This window comes from Athene cunicularia, assembly GCF_003259725.1.
Source record: "Athene cunicularia isolate RWA chromosome 1 unlocalized genomic scaffold, athCun1 chr1_part2, whole genome shotgun sequence".
Lineage (NCBI taxonomy): Eukaryota > Metazoa > Chordata > Aves > Strigiformes > Strigidae > Athene > Athene cunicularia.
In genome coordinates, this window is record NW_020799092.1 from 5,981,664 (window position 1) to 5,993,226 (window position 11,563).

General features: G+C 39.2%; 1 protein-coding gene across 2 annotated transcripts; it reads right to left on the reverse strand.

Annotated features, from left to right (window-relative positions):
• Window positions 1–539: 539 nt before the first annotated feature.
• Window positions 540–11,390, reverse strand: LDHB (lactate dehydrogenase B). Of its 2 annotated transcripts, XM_026865208.1 has the most exons (8): window positions 11,366–11,390; window positions 10,893–11,024; window positions 6,755–6,872; window positions 6,076–6,249; window positions 3,846–4,019; window positions 2,457–2,574; window positions 1,449–1,572; window positions 541–892 (listed from the first exon to the last, which is right to left on the reverse strand). In XM_026865208.1, the coding sequence occupies exons 2-8, from the start codon at window positions 11,016–11,018 to the stop codon at window positions 725–727; spliced, it is 1,002 nt and encodes a 333-aa protein (XP_026721009.1). In that variant the 5' UTR covers window positions 11,019–11,024; window positions 11,366–11,390; the 3' UTR covers window positions 541–724. The 2 variants fall into 2 exon arrangements, with proteins under 2 accessions (XP_026721000.1, XP_026721009.1); XM_026865199.1 differs by lacking the exon at window positions 11,366–11,390 and having other exon boundaries at window positions 540–892; window positions 10,893–11,092.
• Window positions 11,391–11,563: the final 173 nt, after the last annotated feature.

The window sequence follows — 11,563 nt, forward strand, 5'->3', positions numbered from 1 at the left end:
CCCAATTTGACTTGTTCTATAAAAAAAAAAGATTACCATGGGACTCTCATCTAACTATAAAAAAAGCTTTGGATTTTGGTAACCTAATGGAAAAGAATCTTGTTTCTTCTAAACATTATGAAAACTAGACACCAATATCAAGCAAAGAAATGTATCCAGAAAAGAGAAGGACCTGCAAGACCCCTTTCTAGGTCAGTGGCATAGAGAATGTTGGCATATTTTTTGGCAGGTGGCCTAGAGGCAGATCCCCATTTCATTTCCTTTACTAACATCAGTTAAAAAAAATAGTACTGTATCAACAAGTCTGGGAATTTTATTTAAACAATTTAATTAATAATCATTTAAGTGATTAAATTATAACAAAAGGCTTCCAGTAAGGTTGTATTAGTTAATTCCCACTACAGGTAATCACTACATTGTTTCTAACCTTTTAAGATGTGTCTACACTTCCATGAAGCCTGTGGTAAACATTAAAGGAGAACACTAGAGTAAGCTAGCTATTTTCAGTACTGAAAATGTCACTAGGACAACAAAAAACATGCCTGAAAGTTACTTTATTTGTTCATAACATCTGTGCATTACAGCAAGCATAAATTTAGCTACTGTGGACAAATCTCACTCTGAAAGAACATTAAATGTTTACTATTGAGATGTACAGTGAGTAGAGCCCATATTTGTGCACAAACATGCTGGTTTTCTATTGATGGAATCTAACATTCACGAGTTAGAGATCCTTGAGATCTTTCTGGATGTTCCACAGTGTATCTGCACTCTTCTTCAGCTGAGCCACCTCATCATCCTTCAGCTTTTGGTTGATGACACTTGTCAATCCAGAGGCACTCAGGACAGCAGGAAGGCTCAAGAAGACATCATTCTCAATGCCATACATGCCCTGACACAAACAGGAGAGATCACTCAGACATGAACCCATCACCCCAGATGTGCTTTTAGTTTATATAGCAGGAAGCTTTGAGAGCAGAGCTCAAGACTATCATTTTGTAACCTGCAGAAAATTTTCAGTCACAATTTGATACATTGATACTACAGAGCTGTTTCAGACAAAATGATTTGCAATACTAAGATGGCTGACGTCAGAAATCCCACCTCCAAAGCCCTCGCTTTGGAATCACATCTGGGCCTCCATATTGTTCTCTATTTTTGCACTGAAACTACTTTTTAATGAATCTGTATGCCACACATGGTAAACTTTACACAAGGGTAGGGCAACATTGGGTAGAATACAGAGAACTTAGTTTTAGCTCCATATCTGTGAGGAGGGTAGGTTAAGAGGTCAGACTAGGAAAAAAGTGAGATACTAAGTTCCTATTTTAAATTCTAAATGGTATTTTAGAAAGCTCCCTTTGCTCAGCACCTTGTTAACTGGGACTACTTAGATTTTCCAAGACAACAAAATGAACTAGAGCACCCAATTAGCCACCACATCTTACCTTTACCAGTGTCGAGACTGGATGAATCCGGTACAAGTTCTTCAGCATGGATTCACAGAGTTCAGCAACACTAAGGCCAATAGCCCAGTTTGTGTACCCCTTAAGTCTGATTACCTCATAAGCACTAAGGAAATATTGAAACACAGTTGCATTAAGAAGTCTTCCAAGACACTGTGTGAATGCTAAGTCTAAGATGAATGTTTCCCATTTAAAAAAAAAAAATCTGAAACTCCTGTAACACATTGTAAGTTTTGATATTAAAATGTCAAAGTGAGTTATATATTTCAACATTAGAGGATAAAGTCTACATTACCCCATATGTATAATAAAGCCCTATTGTTCTCACACATTAGCTGAAAAGAAAAATAGCTTCCATCTATGAAGAGTTCTTATCATTAAGTAGAAAAAGACACCTACAACTGAACAAGGTGTTTATTCAAGCGGTACAATCATTGAGTGCATTTGGAACCAGTAAACATTTCAAGTTGAAGCCATGCACTACCTACACATGGATCCCAATTTTTTATTTTTTTTTTTTAACATCTGCATACCTTTATACCTGTATAGCCTCACTTGTGAAGTAAGGACAAGTGGGTTTGCAACATGTATAGATACCTCCAGACAGATTTCCTTAAATCAATGAACAAATCCTCCCAAATAACTCCAATGCTCTGAGAAACATACCACCTTCTCTTCAAGTCTTGTGCCCTCTGAGCACAGTTAACCATTTAAGCAGCTACTTAAGAGGAAAAAGTGCACACGGCTCTACATACTGCAGTTCTGAAGTGGGTATGTTATGCAATAGTTTGTCTTGCTGCAGGATAATAAAGCTTACCAACTGAAACCCTACATTTCTGTGTTTAAGCCAGTAGTTCCACTTACACAACCCTCCAAATAAAAAGGCCATGAAAGCTGCAGCAGAATGGAGAGGCACTGACAAGGACGCAGCACGCAGACTAGCAATTTTAAGTATCACATATATCCACCTTATTTTTCAAGTTATCGTACCTGTCAACTACTTGCTTGTGGACATCCTTCCAGTTCTCACCATCTTTGTCAGTTCCCATGGCAGGATTCAGTTCCTGGAGAGGAACACCTGCCACATTAACCCCACTCCAAACAGGCACTGTAACAGAGAGAGGACTTAAGTTTCAATAGCACTTAGCAACTTCCCCTCTGCTTTTCCTAAGATAACTGGAAACAAAGTAGTAGTAGCCAGAACCACAGTCACATTTGAGACATATTTTAAGTTGTCATTTAAATACAGTTAATTCTGAGAACTCTGGGGGTCAAATTAGACTATTTTAGCACTGACACTTTAACAAGTCCATTGCAACACATGAACAACAGAACTTTCAGTCCTTGGAAGGTGCAGACAGATACTGTTGAAGTCAGGAACCTCAAGTTCTAGCAAAAATATACATCTTAGATGTTCAGCCTTTTGAAACTAATTTTACTCAAGTTGCAGCAAGTATGTATTTGCTATCCTATTAATTTGTATTAGGGTTGGCCTTCAAGAATTATACTCTTTATTTCTCTGAATAACAGTAACAATATGGAAACTGAGACTACCAAGAGAGGAGTTCACACATCTCCATATTGGAAGCTTACAGGCATCTTATTCTCTGTTCCTACAAACTGACTAGGAATTCTTAGTTACTTCAAAGATAAAGCAGCTATAACACTGAAGCAGGATGAGCTCTGAAAGCAGAGCTTGGCTGAGCATACACATTAGCACAGGGCTGGCTTCAGTAAATACTGTTATTGATCAGACACAGCACTTTGATCAAATGCAACAGGACATCAAAATGGTGGCTCCCTTAGAAATACAAAGCACTAAAATGCAAAGCAGTATAAATCTACATAGATGTTCTGCTGCATCATTTCAGAGTTGAAATACATGAACTGAATTAAGACAAGTAAGATTCTTTGATTTCATTTGGTTTTAAAACCATCTTCTCTTAACTAGCATGAGGAAAAGTAACAAAATAAGGTAAGGGATAATTTTGTTAGCCCAAATCTGGATTGCTAGCTTTTTCTACCTGCAGCAAGCTGTGCCATTAACCTAAGAGCTAAAACTGCTTTCAGAGAACTGTGCTAAAGGCTGTCATGATACTCCAAAACCTGATAAATCATAGTAAGCTGTAGCTTCAGGACACAGCTTTAGCTAACAAAATTGGCCTCTTCAGTTCATGGTATGATCATACAGTCACTTTTATTAGCAAGTGTAGCTAAATTTCCTAGACTTGTCTCAACTCTAATCTTCATTAAAAATAAAGCAGAGTGCTAGTTACTCAAGCTGAGCTACACCTGCTCCTTGAGTTTTATACCACCCCTTAGACCTCAACCTCTAACATTGTGTTGCTTATTCCCAAGGAGGTCAAAACTGCTTCTTACCACTAGAATCACCATGTTCTCCCAAGATCCAGCCATGGCAGCTGGCTGGGTGGATACCAAGTCTCTCAGCCATCAGATAGCGAAATCTAGCTGTGTCTAGATTGCAGCCACTTCCAATGACACGGTGTTTTGGCAGGCCACTCAGCTTCCATGTCACATAGGTTAATATATCCACTGAAAAGAGAAACACACACAGTAAATTAAACCATTCACATACACCAAGAATACGCCAACAACTACTTTACTGCAGGGAGTAGGACAATCAGGAGGATTCAAAACAGTTGTGTTCATTAGTCAAAGTATCTTAGGTCTGACCATTTGGAGTATTAAAATAAATGCACCACCTGAAATTTAGGACCCATCAAGATACTGTTCAACGAAAACTGAGGAAGGTCTTTGGAGATTAGAATCTTACCAACTAAAGTTGGAGACACTTTTGTCACAGCTAAACCCCTAAGGCATTCAGAATCAGAACTGAACTCCTGTGTCTACAACATTCAAGCAGCTTCCAAAAATAATGTTACCTTCCACTTCATCACAGCAAGAGTTAAACATGTTTCATTATAAATTGCTTTAAGATTTACAGAGTCTCTTTCCAGCTGGTAACTGTTTAAGAAATTAAAACTGAAGTTGATTCATGCATTAAGCAGCTTCTGCACTGATTACCCCTGTAGCATGAAAAGCCAGATGAACAATATGCTTTAGCTGCATGCAAAACCACAAACCTAGGTTGGGGCAGAGAGAGAGGGATGCAAGCAGAAAAACCTCTAATCCACAGGTCATTAATTATGACTTGGACTCTCAAAAGGTAGACAGTTCTCAGGAGGGCATATATCTGTGTATATTAAATAATTTGCTCTGCTCAAGCACCAAAAGCATGTCACCTCAGTACAGTTCACACCTTACTGTTACAAGTGACATCCTTATCAGGCATAACTTCCTTAGGGGCAGTTCCCACCAAGAGCACCGCCCTATCATCAGCTACAACTGCTCCGGGCAGTCTGGCTTCCAAGTCAGCTGCCAAGGCACACATTCAGACTTTGAGCTCTGCTTGCAATCTCATCATTTGCCTACAACAGGGCTCTCCACAGGATAGGTTGAAGACAGCACTCTGAGCTAGAGCCCAGGCAGATTCGGGGAGGTTAAACAGGGAAGGACATCAAGGTCACACACCAACACACATGCAGTAGACACCCCTGAAGTCCCTTCTGATGGGCTCAGAATAACTTCCACTACATAAGACTTGTGGACAAAACTCCAGACAATTTGAAAAAATAAAGCATTGTAAAAATTCTGGAAAAGCAACATGCAATTCTCCTGCAGCTGCTCTACTGGAAAGAAATCCATAGTTTGAATTTGGCCTTGCTAGAACAAGAACAATTTGATCTTTGACTCAGTTTGGTTTTTAGGTGTTTAAAATTGCTGTAAATTCCTGTACTTGCACAGTAACCTAGTATACTACTATTCAGTAGTATTAACTGTATACCAGCTAATTACTCAATCTGCTGAGTTGCTAGCTTTACATACACTATTTTGACACTACAAAGTTATCTTTAAAAGCAGCATCACTTCATTGCCAGGGTCTTGTAGTAATGGCTTCACTCAGATGGTGTATCAAGCAGAGACACACTACAGGACATCAGAATATACAGACACTCTAGAAAGCATATCAGAATGTTTGCAGTCAGCTTTAGAGATCCAAATACCCAAGCTGTCCCAGTGCAATGGGATGCCTGCAAGTGAGCACGAATACATGTAATCAGTTCTAAATAAATCTTTTCTAATCTAACTGAACTATGCAGTACAGTTAGCCTTTCCCTGAGCATAGGCTTCAGGATGCAAATTATTTTTCTTGAAAATATAGCCAAGACTACAGGGTAAGTTCTTCACCTTGAAAAACAACCATACCATATCCAGACACAAAAGAAAGTTAGGATTCACAATTTAAAAGCAATACTACTGACTGCAAAAGCCAAAGTACATAAAGAACTGAAGCATTTACTATGAGGTATGCTTTTAAAAGGTGGACACCATGAGAAGTCATGAATAAAGAGAGTATTGGAGAGTATAGAACATTGTATTCTGCTCTTAGCAACTACATGGCAGATGTCCACACAAAGCCATTAATTTTCAACAACATTCAATTTGTATTTGAGAAAAATCAATAAAAGAAAACACTAGTTCTCCAATAAATACAACTTGTAAGTGTTCTAGGAAAAGACTGCCTTACCTGGGTTGGAAACCACCAGGATGGTGCAGTTGGGGCTGTATTTGACAACCTGAGGAATGATGAATTTGAAGACATTCACATTCCTCTGAACCAGGTTAAGACGACTCTCCCCTTCTTGCTGACGAACTCCTGCGGTTACTATCACAATCTTGGAGTTGGCTGTGACAGCATAGTCTACAACACAGCATTAGGAAAGAAGATTTAGAATGTGTTAGACATCACTAATTTCAGTAGCACTGTGTTCATACAGGTATTAGGTGTAGCTTCTCCAATGTGCACACATTCAAGCTCAAAAAACATGAGACATCAATATTAAAACCAGCATTATCTCTTAGCATTGCCCCAATATATGGGTCTTGAGAGTATATTCAACCCCTCAGAAACTCATTTCCACTATCCAAACAACAACATTATTTCTTCTATATCAGAGGCACTAGAGTTTCATTAAAATCAATTTTATTCAACAAGCTCAAAACTGTGAAGTGGCCATTAGAGATATAAGAGAAAACCCAGATTAAGAGCCACTCCCATTGTTATGGTGTTCATCTAAACTCTCACCCCAGTTCATATACTTTAACTTTTCAATGCCACATCCTTAGAGATATTCAGGATTATACAACTCATGCTCCACTATTAAGCAAATTCACAGAATATCAGTATTAGATAAAGTGAGATTCACCTTTGTCTGCCACAATCTTGTGAGTGTGAAGGAACAAGCTCCCATGCTGTAGATCCATCATTTCTCCTTTTAGTTTGTCTTCCAAAACATCAACCAGAGCAAGCTCATCACAAAGACCCTGAAAACAAAGAAGTTGGAAGGAGTCAATGAAGCAGTTAACTTGCATTTAAAGTTACCCCTCAGTTGAGCTGTATTACATTTTAAAATAACATTACACATCTGAAAGCATCTCTTCTCCAAAGGTAAACCAGTAGGACAGCACCATCTTGGTGTTCTGATGCATCTCACAGTAACAAAGTCAGAGGCTATTACAGGACAGGTTCATAAATTCAGACTTCCCAAAAAAGGGTATTATCTGTGGGGAGTTAGTGAACAGCTAACCCTTTATTATTAAGGCACTGCATGATTTAGTTATCTACAGAAAAAAGTTGCAGCTTTCAGAGTTGTAACAAGCCCTCTAAATCTATCCAGCAGACAGGCCTATTTTAAATATTTAAATGCCCAGTAGAACACACCACATAATTATCAAATATTCTCTTGTAACATTCCTTCAACCATTTCACAAAAATATAGAACAGGAACAGACTTATGTTCCTCAATACTAGAAAGCATAAAAACCCAGGTTCTTTATCTAATTTTTCTCTACTAGAGCTACTACACTGTATTTCCTTTGCAGAATAGATTTAGCCATGTATGTTTGTTGTTCAGCCAGGTTAAGTTTAGAGATAATATCACACAGTGTCAGAACAGGAAAAATTATGAAATAGGGGAGTAGAAAAAGGCATTCTGCTCTAATGCAAAGTTTTACTGCCTTTTGACAGAAGTGTTTAATATCCTTTTAAATTCTATTATAAAGTCTTATAATTCAATAAATTATACTCAGATTCAAATTCTTTCTTCTATTTCCTTAGGTATCTACACCCCATTTGAAAGCAAAGCTATTTTTACGCTATTGAAAATATTACTGCAATAAAGCTTCTTTATTTGCTTTTTATATAAAAGTTAACACTCATTACTTCACACGTAAAGATGAATTACTAGCATTCACCAAGTTACTTTAAACATATAATAGGCAGGACTGTTTTTCCTGTGAAAAAATATGTTTAACAGCAGGGATATTTAAGATTTTAATTTCATAAAGTAATGTTAGCATTTATTGCTTTTTTGCATTGCTTCCTTTCACAGCTGGTTTGATCAACTGCTGAAGGAAAACCATAAGAATCTGTATCTACACTTGCTCTGTTCTCAAAACAGTCTGCAAGGTAACATTAAAGTCTCAGTTATTTAAACACCGTGAAAAAGCACCCTTCACTGAAGTCACTGGTGTTAAACTAAAAGTTACTGTAATTGTAATTTGAAAAAAGAATGTGTGTGCATGTGCAATTATGGATAGATTTATACACACAGTCTGACAATATGGCACTTTCAGTCTAGACCTTGCAACCAATATTCAGACTCAGCAGGTTCAAGGAGCCAGTTCTCACTGAAACAGAAAAGCACCTGGAATAGCTCCAATGGCTAACTTCATGAATCAGTGTTGCCTAGAGAAGAATTCAGCTTATTAGTACACACAAGAATGAAGTCTGCCCAATCACCAAATGCAGCTTAAGATATTCTCAATGAAAATGAACAACTTGTGACTGTGGAGATTTCTGTGTTTCCATTTCTGAAACAGTATGGCAACATACTCTAAGTCAGAGGGAGCTAAAAATAACAAACATGGAAATTTTAGAGTCATTCAAGTTTATATATAAACTACTAAACCAGTAAACTGAAACTAGTATTATCACACCATTTAATTTTATGAAATTCAAAGCCCTCTAAAAGTCAACTGCATCTACATATAGGATATTAAGTAGACAGGAAATCAAGTACAAAATTTCATGTCATGGTTTAACAAAGAGACATCTTGGAGAGCCAACCATCTTGCACAAATAAAAGCCACATTGTACTGGTCAACAGCCAGCTGAATGAGCCAGCAGTGTGCCCAGTTGGCAAAGGCAGCAACAGAATCCTGGCTTGTATCAGAAATAGCATTACCAGCAGGGACAGGGAAGTGTACCCAGCACTGGTGAGGCTGCACCTGAAATTCTGTGTTCAGTTTTGGGCCATCACTACAAGAAAGTCATTGAGGTGCTGGAGTGTGTCCAGAGAACGGCAACAAAGCTAGTAAAGGGTCCACAGCACAAGTCTTACAAGGATCATCTGAGGGAACTGGGGCTGTTTAGCAAGGAGAAAAGAAGGCTGAGGGGAGACCTTATCACTCTCTACAACTACCTGAAAAGACTTTGTAGCACACTGGGTATCAGTCTCTTCTCCCAAGTAAGAAGCAATAGGACAAGAGGAAGTGGCCTCAAGTTGCACCAGGGGAAGTTTAGACTGGATATTAAGAAAAATTTCTCCACCAAAGGATTATTAAACACTGGAACAGGCTGTCCAGGAAAATGGCTGAGTCACTATCCCTGGATGTATTTAAAAGACATGTAGATGTGGTGCTCAGGGACATGGTTTAGTGGTGGACTTAGCAGTGCTAGGTTAACCACTGGACTTCATGATCTTAAAAGGTCTTTTCTAACCTAATCAATTATAATTCTAATTCAGTGACAAGAGTCAGATGATTTTGTTACAAAAAACGTTTTATACAGCAGCTTATACTTGTGAGAGTGAGACGGAGCAAAAGCCTGGTTGAAATAACCTCCTGTCATGCCATAATCCAAGCTTTAAAAATTTAAAACCAGATTTTACTCTTGGTTTGGTGCATACAACTTATTAGTAGTAAACTTTGTGCCTAGATCTCTGAAAGCACGATTTTATCTGCTTTGAGCAGCATATTAAACACAGATGAATGCTGGATTGTAGTGAAGTTTGTGGTAGCTTCACTTGGTTCCCTCACCGCCAACCTTACAGGTTACAGTACTCCTTCAAAAGCAAATGAGTTCAGACCATGAGTGACAAACATTTGCCTACAAGATAAATATAAAACCCCACAATTAACTGTTATTGTTTTTCCATTTAATTTCTCCTTTAGTTATAGTTCTAAAAAACTGTTATTTTCACATCACTACTTAGTTTCACAAGGGCCTTTTCCTACTGTCAGTTTTTTCTTGCTCACAAGGCTCATGAATATCAGCAAGTGAAAATGCTTGTAATTTTTAAAAATTAAAAAGCCACTACTTTAAAATATGCATCCTCAAGGTAACAGGTAGAAGACAGATCATCTCCAAATAAGATAGAGTTGGTTTAGTAGTGCATGCAAGATTTTTGATCTGTGAGCTAATTAAGATCTGCTCCTACAAGTAGATAGGGCATATCTGTTTACACCTTCAGGTCTGCAATTCTCATTTGTCTGTTCAAAAACAGCAAGAGAAGAATCACATTTAACTCATTCAGAATATTGTCTAAAACCAAAGTGCAAAGTACAAGAGAACCTTACTGCATAATAAGCCTTTGCTTTGCTCAAAGACTGCAACATGAGATTTGCCAAAAAAACAACCAGAAACCAGTAACAGGAAAAAAGTCTGAATAACCTCTAAGCTCAGTCCTCTAGTTTTAGTTTTTGGAAAACTAGCTAAAACCGCTCTGGAAGCAATAAAGTCATAAAACTAATCAATAAGTGTTTAAGAGAAATAAAGAAACCTACTGAAGTGGATAGCAGTATTTTCAGTTATTACAATTACAGCACATATGCACTAGGAAAATAAAAAGCAAACAAATATAGTTCTGATTCCTATCCCCTATTTCACGTGGTTTTGAGCTGTCTGCATTCTTTGCCCAGCAGACCTCTCCCAACAAGCAAACTCTCCAGCTTTGCTGTGGAAAAATAAGAAAATTAAAAGAGAAAGCAAAGTTTGTCTGTGGTTTCAGAGCCACTGCTCACTACATTTTACCAGCAGCCTGAAAAATAACTCTGCCTAATGAGAGATTGCTAAACACTAATGGAAAGGTGAGAGAACAAGGAGAAACTGGATGGGGAGGTCATCCTTGCATGAACAATGTAGGTCATTGCTTGCTTACACGAATGGGAAATTATTTACTCCTGTACTAACTTACCAAATTTCTCACCATTTGCAAAGACAAACTGGCAGTGCAGAACTTTATAGTGGTGGGAATTGAATAGCACGTTGTCCCTGAGCCGTACCTTTCCAAGGACGCTGATAGCGCAGGCCATCCCAACTTGTCCAACCCCCACAACAGTTATCTTGTTGTTTGGGCTCGTGGTTCCTGCAGCAGTAGGGGTCATCAGCTTCTCCTTGAGAGTAGCCATGGTGTTCTGCAAGGAGAAACAGATTTGTTTCAAAGCAAGCCAGAGGGAAACAAAACAGATGCTCTGATTTGAGAAGGTCATCTGCCACAGCTGGAAGCCTGCCGACAGAAGTGCTGTGAGTCACTGCTGACGGCGGTTTATGCCAGGCAGCACACGGGCACACAGCCCTTGCTCACAGGGCTCCTTCCACGCCACAGGTCACCAGCTCACCCACCCCCACTTGGCCACAGGGCTCCGGCTTATATTTCTCCCATCCCACTATGGTGCCCAGCGAGGGGCTGAACAGGGGCAGAGGCTATTTTGGCAGCGTATAACTGAACACCCTTCTGTTTCGCGGGCAGAAATGCCTTCTACGTTAATGCTTCTTCGGCATTCACCTCCTCTTACAGCGTCCACCAGGGCTTCGGGCTATGGGCCCGGTAGCAAAGCCGCAAACCGGTCTGCGAGCGGCAAGCCTGCTGGAAACCCCGCGGCTCGCTTCCATCCAGCCCCAAGGCCCCCACGGCTCAACCCGCAGCGCCCTGCGCGGCGCCCCGCTCACCCTC

Coding starts and splice junctions, on each gene's coding strand:
- LDHB (XM_026865199.1), bottom strand. CDS start 11,018: ATGGCTACTCTCAAGGAGAAGCTGATGACCCCTACTGCTGCAGGAACC. Junction 6,873..10,892: donor CTATCAGCGTCCTTGGAAAG/GTACGGCTCAGG, acceptor CTTTGTTTTCAG/GGTCTTTGTGATGAGCTTGC. Junction 893..1,448: donor CAGTCTCGACACTGGTAAAG/GTAAGATGTGGT, acceptor TGTTTGTGTCAG/GGCATGTATGGCATTGAGAA.